General features: G+C 36.9%; 1 protein-coding gene across 13 annotated transcripts in view; it reads left to right on the top strand.

The window, feature by feature from the left end:
- The window catches only part of LOC307186545 (uncharacterized protein), a 1,017,825-nt gene that overhangs the window by 408,945 nt on the left and 586,115 nt on the right, over positions 1-22,765 (top strand). The window contains exon 4 of one of the 13 annotated variants that reach the window (XM_079921773.1): positions 16,716-17,447. The exons of the other annotated variants lie outside the window; for them this stretch is intronic. Coding sequence (XP_079777899.1) covers positions 16,716-16,874 — 159 coding nt within the window. The 3' untranslated portion in view covers positions 16,875-17,447. Of the gene's footprint in view, positions 1-16,715; positions 17,448-22,765 lie in introns of those variants that run through there. 13 annotated transcript variants of the gene reach the window in all.

Raw genomic sequence — 22,765 nt, 5'->3', positions numbered from 1 at the left:
GGAGAAACAGCTTCTTTCATGACTTTTAAAAATATATTACTTTTGACCTCTGATTTTTATGTACAAAGTGATTTCAACATGACTTCATTTGAGAACAGCTTCACAACCGGCAGAGGAAAGAGTTGTTGATAATCTTCTAAAAATCTCTGGAGAAAAAAAATTAAAATGACTTCTGCCAGAATAAAACCTTTTGGGCATGAGTGGATGGCTGGTATTAACTCTTTTATTATTGCATTTAAAATTTAACTATTTTCGTGGTGAAATTGTCCTAAAATTGTGGTGTACCTTTCTCCAACCTATTAGTCAAACTATAACTCACCAAGAGTACCTTTTTCTACATTCAGCTCCAGAAAGCTGTCTCTGGAAGCTGTAATTTTATGATAGCTCTAGTAGGTTTCAAGGATTAGAGGGCTTAATCAGATCTCTAGGACTAGTTCTTCTATATCCCTTTTAGCTTATTAGGTTTAAAGAATGATAGTAGAGAAGAGGGGGATAAGTATGCAAGCCCTTGGAGTCAAATTGAGTGGGTTAAAAACCAGTTTTATTTTGTAATAACCATGTGTTCTTGGCCATGTTAGTTGATTTTTCTGTGTCTCAGTTATCTTACCTGTAAATTTTACTACATCTAACTTATAAGATTATTCATTTACTATTTATTGAGCACATATTTATTATGAGCTATTAATACTGAATATTGCAGATACAGAAATGAAAAAAAAAGGAGTAAAATAATCCCTGCCTTCATGGAGCTCACATTCTACTGAATAACAGCCAACACTTGAATTCAACACTTACAGAGTTTCAGGCACTCTTCTAAATGCAGTATATGTATTTACCTGATACTGGCAACTACATCATGGGACAGATACAATTGATATTTCTATTACTTTACTCACAGGATGATTAAGTAACTTGATCAAATCACACAGGACTAAAAGAACAAATGTGAAGGGCTCAGAGAAGTACATATCATAAAGGAAACACTAGATAGATTTGTAGATAAATAGATTATTTAGGTAGATTAGATAGATATTAGTGCTTGTACTCTGTTCATGAATATATATTTTTTCTTCATCACAAATGTAGTAGTATTCAAATAACACATAAATATGTAAAGTAAAAATAAGAGACCCTGTAATATCTTCCCATACGATCAAGAGTTTGGCTTATAATTTACTTGATAGAATTCTCTTCCTAAGGCATGTGTGAAATTAAGTCCCAGAATCTAATAAGCCAAAAATTCTGGTTATAATCTGTGTTCATCTTGGAAACATCAAGTGGTTTCTAATACCAAAGAAAATCGCTAGTAGATAAGAAGTAGATTGCAGAAGGCACAATATAAGGAATTTCTAAGCAATTCCATAATTTGCATTTTTTCATTCACCTTCTCATAGGGCCAATAATATGAAATATCTCTTTTCTCTGTAGTACAGAAAAGAACGGTCTATTTTTGCCTAATTTGACTGACCGCCAACCAGTTGCAAACTTTAAATATAAGTAGTTATTTAGGGTTACAACATACTTCAGGGCATACGCTCATCTTTATGTATGAGGAGTCACAATCATAACTCTCCTGGAACCAAAAGAAGAATTAGTCTCTGCATTTTTTACACATTTAAACCCAAATTGCTTGAAAACCTAGCTTCAATCTTTATTTCCTTTCTTTCATTTTGTTTCAGCCCAATTGAAAGGCTCTAAATCTCATTTTATAGAAAGTAGTGTTTTACTATTGTAATTACCAAGAAAATACTCTTGGTAACCTGATTGACTAATAAAATTTCCTAGTCTTTCAAACACTGATGGTATATCTCTATGTTTTAAGAAAGTAAAAGCTTATTGAGGAACCATAAAACTAAAGTGTGGCCTTTCAAGGTGAGATAATACTTAATAGGTACCATATGGACCTACACAGCATTGTGTACAGATGTGAATTGTCATATTCCAGATGTTGCCTAGTGAAAAAGAGAGTATAAACTTAGGCAACATGGGACTTACATAATAAGGGGTATACAAAGCAATCAGGGCAGAAATTTAAAAACTTCTATTAGTATTTTTTAGTCTAAAATTGGGGAGATAAAAGGCTTTGCTAACATTTGTTACTTTAATAAAATTAAGAAACGGCTGAAAAATTTGCTCCTATGAGCAAATTTGCATTGAAGATAAGCATAAGCAAAGATAAAATGGAGAAAATGATGTCTCTCCTATTTCAATGTCCTCTTCATCAGCCACATTGAGAGGTAGAACAGTAATCACCTAATCATATCTGTCATGAAGCTCTTTAAAAAATGAAATTATGAGGAAGATTATTTAAAATGTGGATTCATATCACATCATTATGATGAACTTCACTCTAGATGCATCTTGTGCCTTGAGGTGCTAACAGTATATATAAAGTATAATATGTATCTAACATTCTCATAAACATGCATGAGGAGGGCTTCTTCATATTTTTTTCCTGAACAATAAAAAATGTTCGGGGAACATGTATCCTGTAGTATCTTGTGAAGGCAGTAACCATTTCACCTCTTTATTGAAGGGTGAATTTATCACAGGAAAAGTACCATATACACCAGGGATTTTGCAAACACATTTTCTTTGAGCCGAATCTAGTTCACAGAAATGTTTTATGTAGCTTACACGGTGTTATTTATTTATTTTTTACCTAGTTGCTGACTTTTAAAACTCATGAGATTTCACATTTTAAAAATACATATATTTTTTTCTCTATTGCAAAACTGCCAATAATGTGCATGCTTTTCTGCCTGGGAACCATCTTCCCTCTTTAGTCAGAGAGTATTCTTTCAGATTCCCTACAGTTTCTTCTACTCTCTGTGTATTATATTCAGACCGCTTTGCTCATTAATGTCCCTGTTTGCATTTGAGTCTGTGAACTGTGGTATATATGGTAGCTGTGGTAAAGAGAGCTAGCTGTCCTGCAAATATCCAGATTCTCTCTACACTAAAGAGTACACAGCGAGGGCTGAGAAGCAGCTGCTGAACAGGAACTATTCCTTCATTTCTTTCTCATCTTACTGGGACACTGTGACTAGTTCTCTCAGTAGAATCTGAATGGAAGTGATGTGTGTCCCAAAGAGTTTTCTTTTACCACCTGCCAAGGAGACCTTGAGAGAGGACAATACCATCAGACAGTAGAAGTCTTGTACCTGAAATACCACATGGAAAGCATCCTACAGACTGGGAACATACTTCCACTGTGATAAGCTAGTAAAATTTGTGGGCTTATTTGTTGCAGCAGCAAGCCATACAATGACTAATACACACTAATATTTACGAAATACTTATATCCTAATCAATTTAGAAAGCACTGTCATGTTTACTGATAAATGTCATGGAGAAATAATTAAACTGAAATTAAGGCTGCAGATACAGTTTGTCCACATTTTACAAAAAGCTAGATTTAGGGGAAAAAAGTCTGTTCTTTTTTTCTGTCAATTAGTTTAATATATGTCCATAGGTAGTTCATATGAATGCTTAAATTACAAAATTAGCTGCCATGGTCCAAATGTGTGGGACTTTAAGAAAGCTTTTATTAAGCAAAAGACAGCCAAGCATGTCAACTTTGATTTCTAAAATGCACATTAAAGGTTTGAAAAACAAGGCTAATTCCAGAATTATATAGCATTAAGGTAATTAAATTTAATGCTATTTTTGTTATTTTAATAACTTAATTTCATGAACTGAAAAAAAATATTATGTTTGCATCTCCCAGTTTACACATTTCTGCATTAACCTAGAGAAAAACCCACATGAAAAGTTTCCATGCAGTTACAAAGGCAGCAGCACATGCTGATTTCACAGCAACTTGTTATTGCCTTGGAACACACCTGCACCTAAAGCATCAACAAAAAATACCCACCCACGCCTCTCCCACCAAAAAACCCAACCCTTTCCCATCCCAGCAAAAATTCCCTGGTACAAGCAGTGACTTAAAAAATGCTTTCTGGACTCCCCTGGTGGTCCAGTGGTTGAGGCTCTGCACGTCCACTGCATGGGACATGGGTTTGATCCCTGGTCAGCGAAGTTCAACATACCATGAGGTGTGGCCAAAAAAAAAAAAAAAAGCATTCTTAGTAGGAAGCATTTATTAAATGCAGAGATCTGAACAAACTAAATGCTCGTGTAGATAGATGGACCTCTCCTCCAAGAGTTCCTTCTTCAAGAGTCAGAAAGAACTCTCAATAGTTTAGGAAAGCTCATTTTTAAAAGTATATTTATGCATATTCATGGCTATTTATTTGAAAGAATATATCCAGCCTCAACTGTGGAAAAGATAAAAGCATAAGGAGAAGCAAAGGGACACAGCCATAGCACAGAGAACAGAGCTTCTCTATGAACATCCAATAGGTTGCAGCAGCCACAAAGGAAAACATTTGTGACTTCACATAGACCACTGATCTCATCTAGTTGAAGCAGTTAATTTTTCATCCGTTACTTAAGAAAACATACAGCCACTTAAATCAGTTACTTTTTTATTGTTAAAAAGTAAAACTAAATGATGTTAGTACATATAACTAATTAACAGTGTCAGGTTAAATTGTGACCCTACTTCTCTCTCATATCAGTCATAAATTAAAAACAAACAAACAAACAAACTTAAGACCAGGTGTTAAATTTTGAAACTAATAAAAACTTCTATAACTGGGGTGTCAAAATCATTTCAACTTCTCCTACTCTTAGATTTTTACCCTCTTTTGTTTTAAGCATCCATATATGCTGCACCCTATCAAACATAGAGGAGAAAGAATATAATGTTTTTTCCTAGACTAAACAAATTTAAAAAATGTATTTTTCAGGCACAAGGCTTAAGAAAAATTCTAAGCTGCAGATGATGATGATTATTATTTACATCTTTACTGGAGTATAATTGCTTTACAATATTGTATTAGTTTCTGCTGTATAACAAAGTGAATCAGCTATGTGTATACATATATCCCCATATGCCCTCCCTCTTGCGTCTTCCTCCCACCCTCCCCCTCCCACCCCTCTAAGTGGTCACAAAGCACCGTAAGCTGCAGATTATTGTCAAACACACTTTATTCCAAAATAACATATGAAGTGAAATTAAAAAAAAAACAAACCTCCTCACGGGTTGACTTGAAGGGGGAGTAAATAGGTTAGAATAGAGCTGTCCCAACACATATACTATGTCTTGGGTGGGAGAGATAGCCTTGATCTTATTTTGGGGAGATTTGTGTATTGACTGTTTTCAATATGGCATGTAATATGTGTTCATGTTTGTGCATGTGTGTACATGTGTCTTCGGTATGAACAAAGGGGTAGGTATGAGGTCAATCTGTGACTCCAAAGGCCTGAGTAGAGTTGGTCAGTCTCGAAAACCAGACAGACCAAGGAGAAAAGTCAGATGAGCAGGAGAGAGGAATTGGCATGGGGCATTAAAGCAGGAATTCTGAATGAGACTTGCTGCCGATCTCATCTCATCATAAAGTTGCTTATTAGAGAAGATTCATTCAGAGCCTGAGGCAGCATTGGACCTGCAGGTAGGAGTTACGGAGTTCTGATCTCCCAAATCAGATGCATAAAAGGGACACATAGCTAAAGGAACACTGTAGTAAATCAGTACTTTGGCACCTTTGACTTTGTTCACTGCCTGTCTGAACCACTGATTTTTGCTTCCCTGAAGCACCAATGATTTCTCAGCCCTAACGAAAACAGGGTGATTGCTTGGTCTAATATACTCTAGACCCCCAACCAGGAAAAATTCACGGGATCTCTGCATTAATAGAATGCCACAGATTGAGACAAAATTTTTATTTAACCCATAATTTATAACTTGTTCCATTTTGTCTTTCTGAGCATAAACTTGAATTAAAAAATGGCAAAATCCATAGGATTTAGAGTAGTTCTACAAATTGGAGTGGGTTTCCCACTGGTTGAAACTCAGCTAATCTCTGATATCCTTTGTACTCAGATAATTCTATATTTCTACACAGAAATCTATTTCGTTGTAGAAGATGGATTAAGTTATTTCAGTATTTTCCTTGCAGCTCGCAAATTTAATGAGTTTAGAAGTAAGGGAATTATTTTTTCATATTTTAAAGTTTCCAAAACTTCAGTACTTTTTATTTATCCCCTTCTTTATTTGCTCATTTGTTCACTAATTTAACAGATATTTTTAACCGATATACATTACTCTAGGTACTGGGGGTTCCAAAGTGAGTAAGATATAATAGCTAACCCCTAAGAACCTACAGGATTAAATCACCTGAGACTTATGAGTTAGGTTTACAGATGAAGCAACATAACAACAACAGCAACAACAGAACAACAATTGACTTTATCAGGGTATTACTTGGATTTTAATCTGTATAATATTTCTCAAAATGTTTCCTTTTAAACCAGCATTCTGAATTTATCATGCTTTTTCTTGTTAAAATAGTCACTTAAACATATCGAATCTTGAGTGCATATGGGTTGACTTGATTTGTCAGCATTCCAAACATTTGAAAATATTTTCACGTATTTTTACTGTTAGAGAAGTGATACCCTGTGGCAAGGGCTGCAGGAACATTGGAGTAGGAAGGATTGTCAAAAATATCCCCACAATAAGGTTTAAAAGTGCTTTCTCCAACTGATGATTTTTTGCTAGTAAATGATGAGTCATTGATAAAAGTCAGCTCCTCATACGCCATCTCATTAGTCAAAAAAATCATGAACTCTTCAGTCATATGATTTCAGAACAGTTCCAGAATGATGTGAGTAGCCCTGTTAATCCTGTTATATGAGCACATTGGAGTTTCATAAAATTTACTCAACATTGCTTGAGGAAAGATTCTACTAAACTTTTTTTGTTTGCTTGGAAATTTGAATATAATCTTGGAAGGAATAATACATGTAATCATGACTACTAATGTACGTTAGGAGTAAGGGCAAAGAAGGAGAGGTTGTATATACATAAAGGAAACATATTTAACATCTATCACAAGAATAAGTCCAGGTAGTTTGAAGGAGAATGTATTTATATACATCTTAATAAACAGATCATCATTAATGATACTTTAAAAATAGACTATATTTGCATTAAAGTTAGATTTAAGAGAGCATACAAAAGTGTATCACATAGGAATTTATATTAAAAGAAACAGCATATTGTCACAAATGTTAATCATTTCAAACTAAAATTTTATAGATTTTTTTTTGCCCTCAAATTGGATTTTATTTCTATAATGTCATAAAACAAAGATAAGGAGAAATACATGATTGATTTCACATATTTGTTCTCGTAATACACATTGTCCTTAAAAGAAGCTTTACAGAGTTATAGTCACAAAGTGGGTAGGGAGGCACAAACTTAGACCAGAAGACTTAATGGAAGAGAGCAATAGAGTGTAGTGATTAAAGGATAGGCTCTGGAGTCATGCTGCCTAGATTCAGACAACAGCTCTTCCACTTTCTAGCTGTGGAACTTTGGGCAAAAAGCGCACCCTCCCTGTGCCTTGGTTTCTTCATCTATATTCCTCATACCCCATTGCTCTATTGTAAAATAAAATGAATTTGTTACTACTCTTACCATTACTACAACCGCTACCACTACCATCTTTGCCATGACGACTCCTGTTACTGCTACAAGATAACCAAGAAAGAGCTGAATTTTGTGGAAGTCAGCTAGGCCAGAAATTGTTGCATGGATGCCATATTCCTAAAGCAATAGAGTACAGAGCCTAATGCAGTTACAGTTTCAGAAACAGTCAAGAGCAGTTGAAGTGGTCAGCCATACCAGAGGCTGTTATTTGTATGCTCTAGTTTATATTCTGCCAGGCTACTCTAGACCCAGTGATGTTTTAGTTGTGGTTGGGGGTCAAGTGGTTAACTGACTGGGGGAGAGTAGAAGTAAGGAGATCACTGGGTAGTCTGCATCCAGTTCTTATCAAAGGAGCTTGTTTACTGCAAAACTTAGTTTCTTCATCTTTAAGATTAGAATGTTAATAAAGGACTCAAAAGTCTGTTCGAGTTTTAATACTGAGAGTTCTTAGGAAGTACGTGACCTGTAAAGTCTACATCATTTCTTAGTGGTAGAGTTAGAACTCAAACCCACCTGCAGAAAAAATGTTATAAATGTATTCAAACAATATTAACGTTAATTCACTTTAATGTGAGGATGTCTAAAAACCCAAGTAAGAATATAAAATAACAAACATCTGATAGTCATGAGATGATCAAGAGTCCAATGGTTTGGATTCTCCCTTAGACTGTGTAGTGTTTCAAAGTTGGGGCTATGAATACAGATGATTGCCTTGACTTCGAAAAAAAATGGAGCATCATTTCTGCTGAGTTCAGTAAATAGCTTCAAAAGGAAAAGCAAAACACCGTTTCTTAAGGTCTTCACCTTTGTGTGCCTTGCCTTCTAGGGCAGCGGTCCCCAACTTTTTTGGCACCAGGGGTAGGTTTCGTGGAAAACGATTTTTCCACAGACTGGGGCGGGTGGGTATGGTTCAGGTGGTAATGCGAGCGATGGGGAGCGGCAGATGAAGCTTTGCTCCCTCACCTGCTGCTCACCTCCTGCGGTGCGGTTCCCAAGAGGCCACCAGAGAACGTTTTAGCAGAACCTTACCATTCAGAAGAGGTATGCCAAAAAAAAAAAAAAAGGTATGCATTTGAATGGAAATTAGCTCAACATATTCGCAGGGAATTTAGGGTTGACAGAGATAAATTTGGAGTCAGGCTAGTGTTCAGGTTACAAGCTTCATAACAGGCATGCCAGTCCAGCTCAAACCTCAACAATGGAGAAATGATTAGGTGAAAAATACCTTTTGAGTAGAATTTAGTATTGTTTCCAATTAGTTGCTGCCTCTCCCTGTGAGAAGATATTTTTCCCAGTCTGTTGACAGGAGACTTGACCATGTGTCTTGCTCTGTTCAGTGAGTCTGAGTAAAGTGATATGTATTGTTTTAGAGCAGAAGATTTGAAAGCTCTCACATGGTTCAAGCACAGATTTTTTTCCCTCTCCCAAGAGAATAGCATGTCCTTGAAGATCCTTCTGTAATGTGGGACCCAAAATGGAGCAAATCCAAAGCTGACCAGTAACATAAATAAACATGAACTAGGTATAAATCTTTTTATTGAAAGTCGAGATTTGGGGATTGTCATTATAGCATAAGCTAATAAAGACTGGTTAATACATTCCTCCTTCCTCCAGCAAAAATACTTTTACCTGGTTACATTTGAATGTATTATTAATCTTATAGTGGGCAATGTCTGTGCCAATTTGAATTAACTGTTAAATTTTGCCTAAAATATGTCTGTGTTCTCTAAATCAAAACCATTTGTCGAATAGACAGAATTAGACATGATAATTTTTTTCACCATAGCCAAAGGTTAATTATAAATAGTAACAATAGTTTCTTTGGCATAGTATGGGTCTTAGAAATGGAAAAGCAGTTTCATTTTTTTCTTAGGAAAAAATGAAGCCTTTATTTTTAAAGTTAAAAATTTGTACATGCTATGGAACTCATAGTGATGCTTAGAATGAATTGACTTGTGATTTCTGTTCTATCTTCAATGGCTGTTCCATCACTTTTTGAGAAGACAGATTGGCATTCTATATGACCTTTGAACACAAAGGGAAAACATTTTCAGTATGTTGAGTGACAGCTGTAAATGGAATGGCTCAGCAAAAGTAAATCCAATTTGTTTTCTTTGGAAGTACAAATTATACGAATAACCTCAATTTCTACAATTATGTTGGCTAATCTATGAATCTGAGTTACTCTTCCCATGTTGCTTCTTCCTTGAATCTGGAGCGTTATTTCAGAGAGACAATTCCAAGGAGTAATGGATTAGTTCTAAACCAGAAAAGCAACCAGGACTTCAGAAGAAAAATAAGAGAAATTCAGGACTAGAAAACATGAGTGAACAAAGAATTTGCCGTCACAGGTGCCTTTGAAGATAATTAGGTACCTTCCTGGCACCCATCGATGGCACCCATTTATACTATTTTAGAGGAAGATAGAAAGAAGCAGTGAGCTGTTGTATCTATAGTTTCAACTTGATGGTTTGACCTTTGGGGATTTTTAGGTCTGTTTCATAGAGGAGGATGAAACATACTGGTTCCTGAAAAAAGAATAAAGCTGTGAGCAACTTGGTTTACCACTAACTCTGCCTCTGATCCCAAAACAAAAAGGGTGTATTAGTCAGGTTAGGTTAGGCTTACGTCGAAAATCTCTATTTCTTATTCATGCTACTATCGCCTGCAGATCAGAGGGGCTTCTGTTCCACATAGTCACTCAGGGGCCCAGATTGTTGAGGGCTCTACTATCTATTTTATAGTTGTACTATCTGGAAGACATGATTTACTAGTTTCTCAGTTAGTGTAGCAAGAGGGAAAAAATGCTGGAGAGTCTTTCACTAGCAGTTAAAATACTTAAGTCCAGAAGAGATGCATAACACAAACTACGGACCAGAGCTAGTCACATGGCCTTGCCTAATTCCAGGGAGTTAGGGAAGTAATTGGCTTAGCAGGACAAGAAAACTAGTTATGAATAAGCTTGACTACTGATGTGTTCAACTACAGAAGTGAACAGAGACCAATCTTAAAAAACCTACTGGGAGCCTTGCAATGAAAAGACACAATTTTCAGATAAATACAAAGAAGTATCATACCACTGTAAGTAGAATTTCAGAAAACCTATAAACCAGAATAGAATTTTTCCTTTGGAGAATTGTTTTTTCACCTGTATGTTAAAAACTTGTCATCCATTCATTGTTTCATAACTATTTTGGTCATAAAATATTTTAAATGTTGCTATTAAACTGGGAAACAGATTATGGTCTTTCAGAAAATAGCAGCCTATAACCATAGTTAACCTTTTTAAACTAGAAGGAATTGTAATAATAGCAGTAATAAAAAAGAATAGTTTCCCAATATATGGATTTTTTTCTTTTTGCGGTATGTGGGCCTCTCACTGTTGTGGCCTCTCCCGTTGCGGAGCACAGGCTCTGGACGCGCAGGCCCAGCAGCCATGGCCCACGGGCCCAGCCGCTCCATGGCATGTGGGATCCTCCCAGACTGGGGCACGAACCCGCGTCCCCTGCATCGGCAGGCGGACTCTCAACCACTGCGCCACCAAGGAAGCCCCCAATATATGGATTTTGGCAGATAAAGAATAAGGAGCAAGTTGGTGCCAGGGAAGTTTTTACCGAATAAAAGACAGTCATGAAGGTTGAGAGAGACCAGTTGCATCATGCTGAGTAATTTGTTTTTCTCTTTCTGTTATGAAACCAGACAAGAGCAGAGAGAGGACCATCTGCAAAAATTTCAATATCTTCTAATTGATCAAGAATGCTAGTTGCATATGCTACTTACAATGGGAAATAGTAGCAGAATGAGTTAGTTTAACTCTTGCTTGCTGATCAAAGATTAGGTCATGGACCTGGGCATCAGTAAATTTTAAAACCTCCCTCAGGTGAGTCTAAGGTAGAATCTTAGCAGTGGAACCACTGCTGTAGGTGAAGCAGGGATCATGACTTGTTTTGTGTGCCATTCCATTTCCAGAGTCTAGCATTATCCCTAGCGTATAGTAGGTACACAGTAAATATTCGCTGAATAAATGACTGTTGAGTATATTTGAAAAAAACTTTGTAAAATGTAAAGTACTATGTAGATAGTGCTGGATAAAGGCTTAAAATGAGAAGCGTAGTTTAAAAAATGAAAATGAGTTAAAGTAAATATTAGTCAACCTCTCTTTCGCACTGATTGGATGTACAGGATTATGGGAGATATGTCTTAATTTCCTGTGATAAACACAATTAGGTAATTAAATGGAGGGTTGTTCTCCCTCTTTCTGAGAGACGTGGTATAGCAGGTGTTAGCTCTCAAGTAAGTATGACCCACTGTTCATTTAGATGCCTGAGTTTCCACAGAATGCAGTTACATCTGTCTTGAAAGAGCTATAATTAAACAACGCTTTATAAGAGTGATGAAATATAATGACCACTATGATAACGTAATTGGTACTCATTTAGTTTAACACTCATCATTTATTGACACTTGTCAATTTTGACTCTTTTCAAGCATTTCTGACTAATATTTCTACTACCTTTGTAAGAGAAACATAGAAAAAATGGTGCTGTCTTGGGTAGATTCCCTCTTAACTCAAGATACTTAAAAAATCATTTATCTCTAGTTCGATCTGATTCAAATTTCCCTCTATATTTCTCATAAAAGATTTCCTTTTTCTTGTCTTCATTCACTTTCCCACATTCTGTCAATTCTATTATTTCTTAAATCAGCCTCCGATCTGTGTCTCAGAGGCTTCATTTTCTGCTTCATTTTAGGGTCTATGATTCCATAGACAGACAGAGAGTTTCTTAGCATAATAGAGCAGGCCCTTCAGGGTTTAACTTTAACTTACATTTTCAGACCTAGGCATCTTTTCTCTCATCATTCATTCTTCCAAACTTCCTCTCTCCAAAATATGTCCTTAGTTATAAATGGCATTTTGACTGTTTCCCAAATACATAATACATTTTTACACCACACTAATTAGGATGTTCTCAGAAAAAATTGATTTAAGTGGCTTAAAGAACATTTATTATTTCATATAAAAAAAATCCCAGAGAGAGAGAGAGAGAGAGATTCCAGTGTTAGCTGGTTCAGTGGCATAATGAAGTCATCAGAAATCTTGTTCTTTTCTTTTTCCTCTCTGCCATTTTCAGCTTGTTGTTTCTGTTCTCTTCATGACCACACGTTGGCTGAACCAGCTCCATAAATCACATTTTCAAACAACAGCATCTGCAGGCAGTAAAAAGGAGTTTTTCTGTTTTATGTAGCTTTTTCAGAGTGAGAGAGCTTTATTGGAAGTCTTCAGGCATCTATTCTTGTCCCATTGGCCAAAATTGCATCTCATGCTCTTGTCCATCTATTGGTTGAAGCCAGTTGGTTGAAAGATTGGTTTAAGCCAGTCATCATTTGCCCACTGTGGTTGGGGAGAGACTTTATCTCCTTGGAAGAACTGACTGGAGAAGACTGAACAAAACTGAGGTTTTCTTGATAAGAAAGAAGTTGGGAACTAGCTGTTCAATGGGAAACTATGTCTTTCATAAACATGACTTTACTTTTCTATTTGCGATGTTCTCTGCCTGTTTCCACTTCCCTTCAGGTAAATTACAACTCAATCACCAATAATCTCTTCCAATGTCATGTTCTCTGTGCAGCTTTATTCAACTCTCTGTAGAAAGAGTTAGCTGTTTTTTTCTTTACTTCCAAAGTTGTTTGTCTGTATGTCTATTAAAGCAATCAGCAAACTATGTTGCATATACCTATATACATATCTATTCCTTCTGTTAGATGGCAAGATCCTGGATATGAAGTGTTTATTTGACACTGAATTCCTAGTACTCAACATTTTACCTGGCCCAGAGTAGATGCTGAGTAAATGTTTGCAAGATTGAATGATCAAAGTCAAACTATATCAGAATATCTCAAAAAATGCTTTTTTGTTTGTGTGTGTGGTTTGTATAACTAACTCATAACAAGTACTATTTTCTAAGGATGGTTGCTCTCTTCTAATTTATAGCTGGACTGGAAATAATGGCTTTCCTATCTTTTTTTTTTCACATCTTTATTGGAGTATAAATGCTTTACAATGTTGTGTTAGTTTCTACTGCATAACAAAGTGAATCAGCTATATGTATACATATATCCCCATATCCCCTCCCTCTCGAGCCTCCCTATCCCATCCCTCTAGGTCATCAGAAAGCACTGAGCTGATGTCCCTGTGCTATGCAGCTGCTTCCCACTAGCCATTTTACATTTGGTAGTGTATATATATCAGTGCTACTCTCTCACTTCATCCCAACTTCCCCTTCCTCCCCATGCCCTCAAGTCTGTTCTCTATGTCTGCGTCTTTATTCCTGCCCTGCCACTAGGTTCATCAGTACCACTTTTTAAAATTCCATATGTATGCATTAGCATATGGTATTTGTTTTTCTCTTTCTGACTTACTTCACTCTGCATGACAGATTCTAGACTTTCCTATCTTTTGAAAACTTTTTTGGGTGCTTTAGATGTTTAGAAGCCAAACTAACCTGGACATATAAATTCAAAATGTGTATGTTTAACACTGTCCTAGGCTCTTGGGATACACAATAGCACAGGTACAGACACTGTTCTCAGGGAGCCCAGAATCTTATGGAGGAGATAGGCTTTTTAAATAAGTAATTACAATTCAGTGTACCTGAAGAAATACATCCCGACCCAAAGTAGGAACTCCAAGGAAGAAAATGATGAGACAGGTGATCCTCTTGGATATCCTCTTTGATTAACCCCTATCCATAGTGGAAGTGATGCCTAACTTTGTTCTGGGAGGATATTAAGAACTTTTCCAGGTGAACCAGGGAGGGAAGGCATTCCAAGATGAGGCAGAAGAATATACAAAGATACAGAATCATATAATCAAATGCATAATTAGAAAGTGCAAGTAGTTCTACAATCTTAGAAGATATATTTTGAGAAGAACAATACCAGGAGAGGAAACTTCACAGGGAAACAAAGGGTTGTTTTGTGTCATGGGAAGGATCTAGAGCTTCTCTGAAGGCTTTTACTGGGAGCTGGTTAGCTCATTTTGCATTACGGCAAAGGGAGTACGCCCTTTAAATGACAAATGCACTCTGAGCTCTCATTGGATAGATGGTGGTAAAGTCTTTTATTGGAAAATTAGAGAACCTCAGCAGACTAAATTGATATAAAATGACCCACTTTCTGTTTTACTTTTAAAATAATAGGAAATTTGAAATGGATCTTCTCCCCATGAGCACTTTTCATCCTCTTATTGTCACCTGGGGGATGTTAATGCTTTTGGACTGCTGCCTGCAGCCTTGGCCTTGCCCCCTAAGTGGATATTCGGTGATGGCTGCACACCCTCATAAAGATAGACTGCTGATTACATTTCCATTAAAGACCAGAGCCATGTCTGTCTGCTAATTTCCCTGCCAATAAGAGTTAGAGTTTTACAGTGGCCAGTTCACTGTGGAGAAGAACCACTTTTCTTGTCAGAGTGCAAAGAGGTAGCATAAGAAATTTATGGCCTTCATCAACAAATATCCTAAGTAGAGTTTCTAAAATATTATACCTTTTTCTGTGTGTCATATGCCATTCTTTGTGACAAGTTATATTATTGTCTGCCCTTTCAGATTCTATTTTTTCACTGCAGGCACATTGGATATAGAGAGTGTAATTCCAGATACCCATTCATCAAACATCTATGAAACATTGTTAATGTGCCACACGTTGTGCTAGGTGTCATGGCTTAAAAAATGAATGTGACGTGTGTTGCCCTCAAGAAGGTTACAATCCAACCTGACCCACCTTGAGTGTAAGGTGTTTTGATGGCAAAGACAAAAACAAAATTCTTATGAAAGAAAGGAAAGCTATCATAACACCGTGGTTAGCAAAAAGAAACCATAAGTAAAATTCTGGGATCCAGATTATCATTAGTAGTAGATTTAATTATAATAAAGTCTCTGCAACTAAAATTGTTATATTTTTTTTCTCTCTTTTTGATTACCCATTGTTATGGACTGAATGTTTATTTACCCATAAAATTCATATGTTGAAGCCATAACTCCCAATGTGATGGTATTTTGAGTTTGGGACTTTGTGAGGTAATTAGGGTTAAATGAGGACATGAAGGTGGGGCCTTCATGATAGAATTAGCATGCTTAAAAGAAGAGACAGGGCTTCCCTAGTGGCGCAGTGGTTAAGAATCCACCTGCGAATGCAGGGGAAATGGGTTTGAGCCCTGGTCCAGGAAGATCCCACATGCCATGGAGCAACAAAGCCCGTGTGCCATAACTACTGAGCCTGCACTCTAGGGCCCATGAGCCCCAACTACTGAAACCCATGCACCTAGAGCCCGTGCTTTGCAACAAGAAAAGCCACCGCAATGAGAAGCCTGCACACAGCAAGGAAGAGTAGCCCCTGCTCGCAACTTGAGAAAGCCTGCATGCAGCAACAAAGACCCAACGCGGCCAAAAATAAATAAATATGTAAATTTATAGAAAAAGAAGAGACACCAGAGAGCTGACTTTCCCACCCACCTTCTCTTTCTCTTTCTCTCACTCTCTTCAAGTGCATGTGCTGAGGAAAGGCCATGTGAGCACATAGCAAGCAGGCAGCTGCCTGCATGCCAGAATGAGAGCTCTCACCGGAATAGACCATACTGGCACCCTGATTTAGGACTTGTAGCCTCCAGAACTGTGAGAAAATACATTTCTATTGTTTAAACCACCTAGTCCATGGTGGTTTGTAATGCCAACTTAAGCTAATATCTACCATCCTATAGTGGGCACCATGCCTGGTACTTTCATTTTTCCATAATGCTCACCATGACCCTGAAGGCAGTGATTATTATCCTTATTTTGTTGGTATGTAAACTGAGGTCAGGGGCTTAAATAATTTTCCTGGGATGATAGAGCTAACAAGTGGCAAGTCAGGATTTGAGCCCATATCCATGTTATGTCCACTACCAAATGATACCACTATATAGCATAGATTCATTAATCTCTGTTCCCATAAAGTGCAAAGTATGCTACTCAGATATTTATATCCTAACCTCCCAAATCTCCACGTCTTTTCACCTTATAATTTAGTAATAATCACACAAACTAATTTGTTCTTGTTCCTAAACATTCAAAATGCTTGACAATAGTGTATCATCTATGGCTCACACCTTTCCCAGAGACCCCAGCTGGTGGTGGCGGGGCCCGGGAGCGGCAGAGGCTGGGGCAGACGCCTCACCACCACTGCCTCGGCAAATAGCAGCGTGCTGTCCGCCCAGATTGGAGCAATCCCAGGAGCTGTGCGAACAAAGAAGAGAAAGGGAAATCTCTCCCAGTAGCATCAGGAGCAGCGGATTAAAGCTCGACAATCAACTTGATGTACCCTGCATCTATGGAATACATGAATAGACAACGAATCATCCCAAATTGAGGAGGTGGACTTTGGGAGCAGCGATATATATATTTTTTTCCCTTTTTCTCTTTTTGTGAGTGTGTATGCATATGCTTCTGTGTGGGATTTTGTCTGTATAGCTTTGCTTTTAACATTTGTCCTACGATTCTGTTTTTTTTGTTTTGTTTTGTTTTTTTAAGTATAGTTTTCAGCACTTGTTATTATTGGTGGATTTGGTTTTTGGTTAGGTTGTTCTTTCTTTCCTTTTTTTTTTTAAATTACTTAAAAAACTTTTTTTAATAATTATTTTTGGTTTTTTATTTTAATAACTTTTTAATTTTATCTTATTTTATATTTTTCTTTCTTTCTTTCTTTCTCCCTTTTATTCTGAGCCATGTGGATGACAGGCTCTTGGAGCTACAGCCAGGCGTCAGGGCTGTGCCTCTGCGGTGGGAGAGGCAAGGTCAGAACATTGGTCCACCAGAGACCTCCCAGCTGCACGTAATATCAAACGGTGAAAATCTGCCAGAGATCTACATCTCAACGCCAAGACCCAGCTCCACTCAACGACCAGCAAGCTACAGTGCTGGACACCCTATGCCAAAAAACTAGCAAGACAGGAACACAACCCCACCCATTAGCAGAGAGGCTGCCTAAAATAATAATAAGTCCACAGACACCCCAAAACACACCACCAGACATGGACCTGCCCACCAGAAAGACAAGATCCAGCCTCATCAACAGAACACAGGTACTAGTCCCCTCCACCAGGAAGCCTACACAACCCACTGAACCAACCTTAGCCACTGGAGGCAGACACCAAAAACAACGGGAACTATGAACCTGCAGCATGCGAAGAGGAGACCCAAAGCACAGAAAGTTAAGCAAAATGAGAAGACACAGAAATACACAGCAGATGAAGGACCAAGGTAAAAACCCACCAGACTTAACAAATGAAGAGGAAATAGGCAGTCTACATGAAAAAGAATTCAGGATAATGATAGTAAAGATCCAAAATCTTGGAAATAGAATAGACAAAATGCAAAAAACATTTAACAAGGACCTAGAAGAACTAAAGATGAAACAAGCAACGATGAACAACACAATAAATGAAATTAAAAATACTCTAGATGGGATCAATAGCAGAATAACTGAGGCAGAAGAACGGATAAGTAACCTGGAAGATAAAATAGGGGAAATAACTACTGCAGAGCAGAATAAAGAAAAAAGAATGAAAAGAATTGAGGACAGTCTGAGAGACTTCTGGGCCAATATTAAACACACCAACATTCGAATTACAGGGGTCCCAGAAGAAGAGAAAAAGAAAGGGACTGAGAAAATATTTGAAGAGATTATAGTTGAAAACTTTCCTAATATGGGTAAGGAAATAGTTAATCAAGTCCAGGAACCACAGAGAGTCCCATACTGGATAAATCCATGGAGAAACACACCAAGATACATATTAATCAAACTATCAAAAATTAAATACAAAGAAAAAAAAGCAGCAAGGGAAAAAACAACAAATAGTATACAAGGGAATCCCCATAAGGTTAACAGCTGACCTTTCAGCACAAACTCTGCAAGCCAGAAGGGAGTGGCACAACATATTTAAAGTGATGAAAAGGAAAAATTTACAACCAAGATTACTCTATCCAGCAAGTATCTCATTCAGGTTTGATGGAGAAATTAAAACCTTTACATACAAGCAAAAGCTAAGAGAATTCTGCACAACCAAACCAGCTTTACAACAAATGCTAAAGGAACTTCTCTAGGCAGGAAACACAAGAGAAGGAAAAGACCTACAATAAGAAACCCAAATCAATTAAGAAAATGGTAATAGGAACATACATATCGATAATTACCTTAAATATAAATGGATTAAATGTTCCAACCAAAGACATAAACTGGCTGAATGGATCCAAAAACAAACCCGTATATATGCTGTACACAAGAGACCCATTTCAGACCTAGGGACACTTACAGACTGAAAGTGAGGGGATGGAAAAAGATATTCCATGCAAATGCAAATCAAAAGAAAGCTGGAGTAGCAGTTCTCATGTCTGACAAAATAGACTTTAAAACAAAGACTATTACAAGAGACAAAGAAGGACAGTACATAATAATCAAGGGATCAATCCAAGAAGAAGATACAACAATTTAAAATATTTATGCACCCAACATAGGAGGACATCAATACATAAGGAAAATACTAACGGTCATAAAAGGGGAAATCGACAGTAACACAATCATAGTAGGGGACTTCAACACCCCACTTTTCACCAATGGACAAATCATCCAAAATGAATATAAATAAGGAAACACAAGCTTTAAATGATACATTAAACAAGATGGACTTAATTGATATTTATAGGACATTCCATCCAAAAACAACAGAATACACTTTCTCCTCAAGTGCTCTTGGAATTCTCCAGGATAGGTCATATCTTGAGTCACAAGTCAGGCCTTGGTAAATTTAAGAACATTGAAATCATTTCAGGTATCTTTTCTGACCACAAGGCTATGAGACTAGATATTAGTTACAGATATAAAACTGTGAAAACTACAAACACATGGAGGCTAAACAATACACTACTTAATAACCAACAGATCACTGAAGAAATCAAAGAGGAAATCAAAAAATACCTAGAATCAAATGACAAGAAAACACAAATGAACCAATACCTATGGAATGCAGCAAAAGCAGTTCTAAGAGGGATGTTTAGAGCATTACAATCCTACCTTAAGAAACAAGAAACATCTCAAATAAACAACCTAACAGTACATCTCAAGCAATTAGAGAAAGAACAGCAAAAAAGCCAAAGTTAGCAGAAGGAAAGAAATCATAAAGATCAGAGCAGAAATAAATGAAATAGAAACAAAAAAGCCATAGCAACGATCAATAAAATTAAAAGCTGGTTCTTTGAGATGATGAACAAAATTGATGAACCATTAGCCAGACTCATAAAGAAAAAGAGGGAGAGGACTCAAATCAATAGCATTAGAAATGAAAGAGGGGAAGTAACAACTGACACTGCAGAAATATAAAGGATCATGAGAGATTACTACAAGCAACTCTATGCCAATAAAATGGACAACCTGGAAGAAATGGACAAATTCTTAGAAATGCACAGCCTTCCGAGACTGAACCAGGAAGAAATAGAAAACACGAACAGACCAATCACAAGCACTGAAATTGAAACTGTGATTAAAAATTTTCCTACAAACAAAAGCCCAGGACCAGATGGCTTCACAGTCGAATTCTATCAAACATTTAGAGAAGAGCTAACACCTATCCTTCTCACACTCTTCCAAAATATAGCAGAGGGAGGAGCACTCCCTAACTCATTCTATGAGGCCACCATCACCTTGCTACCAAAACCAGACAAAGATGTCACAAAAAATGAAAACTACAGACTAGTATCACTGATAAACATATATTCAGAAATCCTCAACAAAATAGTAGCAAACAGAATCCAACAGCACATTAAAAGGATCATACACCATGATCAAGTGGGGTTTATCCCAGGAATGCAAGGATACTTCAATATATGCAAATCAATCAATGTGAGAAACCATATTAACAAATTGAAGGAGAAAAACCATATGATCCTCTTAAAAGATGCAGAGAAAGCTTTTGATAAAATTCAACACCCATTTATGATAAAAACCCTCCAGAAATTAGGCATAGAGGGAACTTACCTCAACATAATAAAGGCCATATATGAGAAACCCACAGCCAACATCATCTTCAGTGGTGAAAAACCAAAACCATTTCCACTAAGATCAGGAAAAAGACAAGGTTGCCCACTCTCACCACTGTTATTCAATATAGTTTTGGAAGTTTTAGCCACAGCAATCACAGAAGAAAAAGAAATAAAAGGAAGCCAAATCGGAAAAGAAGAAGTAAAGCTGTCACTGTTTGAAGAAGACATGATACTATACATAGAGAATCCTAAAGATGCTACCAGAAAACTACTAGAGCTAATCAATGAATTTGGTAAAGTAGCAGGATATAAAATTAATGCACAGAAATCTCTTGCATTCCTATACACCATTGATAAAAAATCTGAAAGTGAAATTAAGAAAACACATGTATGAATGCAACAAAAAGAATAAAATACCTTGGAATAAACCTACCTAGGGAGACAAAAAACCTCTATGCAGAAAATTATAAGACACTGATGAAATAAAGATGATACAAATAGATGGAGAGATATACCATGTTCTTGGATTGGTAGAATCAACATTGTGAAAATGACTATACTGCCCAAAGCACTGTAGAGATTCAATGCAATCCCTATCAAACTACCACTGGCATATTTCACAGAACTAGAACACAAAGTTTCACAATTTATATGGAAACACAAAAGACCCCTAATATCCAAAGCCATCTTGCGAAAGAAAAACGGAGCTGGAGGAATCAGGCTCCCAGACTTCAGACTATACTACAAAGCTACAGTAATCAAGACAGTATGGTACTGGCACAAAAACAGAAATATAGATCAATGGAGCAAGATAGAAAGCCCAGAGATAAACCCATGCACATATGGTCACCTTATCTTTGATAAAGGAGGCAAGAATTTACAATGGAAAAAAGACAGCCTCTTCAATAAGTGATGCTGGGAAAACTGGACAGCTACATGTAAAAGGATGAAATCAGAACACTCCCTAACACCATACACAAAAATAAATCTCAAAATGGATTAAACACCTAAATATAAGGCCAGACACTATCAAAGTCTTAGAGGAAAACATAGGCAGACCACTCCATGACATACATCACAGCAAGATCCTTTTTGACCCACCTCCTGCAGTAATGGAAATAAAAACAAAAACAAGTGGGACCTAATGAAACTTAAAAGCTTTTGTGCAGCAAAGGAAACCATAAACAAGACAAAAAGACAACCCTCAGAATGGGAGAAAATATTTGCAAATGAGGCAACTGACAAAGGATTAATCTCCAAATTTTACAAGCAGCTCATGCAGGTCAATATCAAAAAAACAAACAACCCAATCCAAAAATGGGCAGAAGTTCTAAATAGACATTTCTCCCAAGAAGATATACAGATTGCCAACAAACACATGAAAGAATGCTCAACATCATTAATCATTAGAGAAATACAAAACAAAACTACAATGGGATATCATCTCACACCGATCAGAATGGCCATCATCAAAAAATCTGCAAACAATAAATTCTGGAGAGCGTGTGCAGAAAAGCAAATGCTCATACACTGTTGTTGGGAATTTAAATTGATACAGCCACTATGGAGGTCAGTATGGAGGTTCCTTAAAAAGTAAAAATAGAACTACCATATGACCCAGCAATCCCACTACTGGGCATATACCCTGAGAAAACCATAATTCAAAAAGAGTCATGTACCACAATGTTCATTGCAGCTCTATTGACAATAGCCAGGACATGGAAGCAACCTAAGTGTCCATCGACAGATAAATGGATAAAGAAGATGTGGCACATATATATAATGGAATATTACTCAGCTATAAAACAGAACGAAATTGAGTTATTTGTAGTGAGGTGGACGGACCAAGAGTCTGTCATACAGAGTGAAGTAAGTCAGAAAGAGAAAAAGAAAGACTGTATGCTAACACATATATATGGAATCTTAAAAAAAAAAAAAAAAAAAAAAAGAATGGTCATGTAGAACCTAGGGGCAAGACGGGAATAAAGACACTGACCTACTGGAAAATGGACTTGAGGATGTGGGGAGGGGGAAGGGTAAGCTGGGACAAAGTGAGAGACTGGTAGTGTATATATGGACATATATACACTACCAAATGTGAAATAGATAGTTAGTTGGAAGCAGTTGCATAGCA

This window comes from Stenella coeruleoalba (genome assembly GCF_951394435.1).
Source record: "Stenella coeruleoalba genome assembly, chromosome: 5".
In the NCBI taxonomy this organism is placed as follows: domain Eukaryota; kingdom Metazoa; phylum Chordata; class Mammalia; order Artiodactyla; family Delphinidae; genus Stenella; species Stenella coeruleoalba.
The sequence above is the reverse complement of the archived record's forward strand: the minus strand, read 5'-3'. Positions and strand labels throughout refer to the sequence as shown.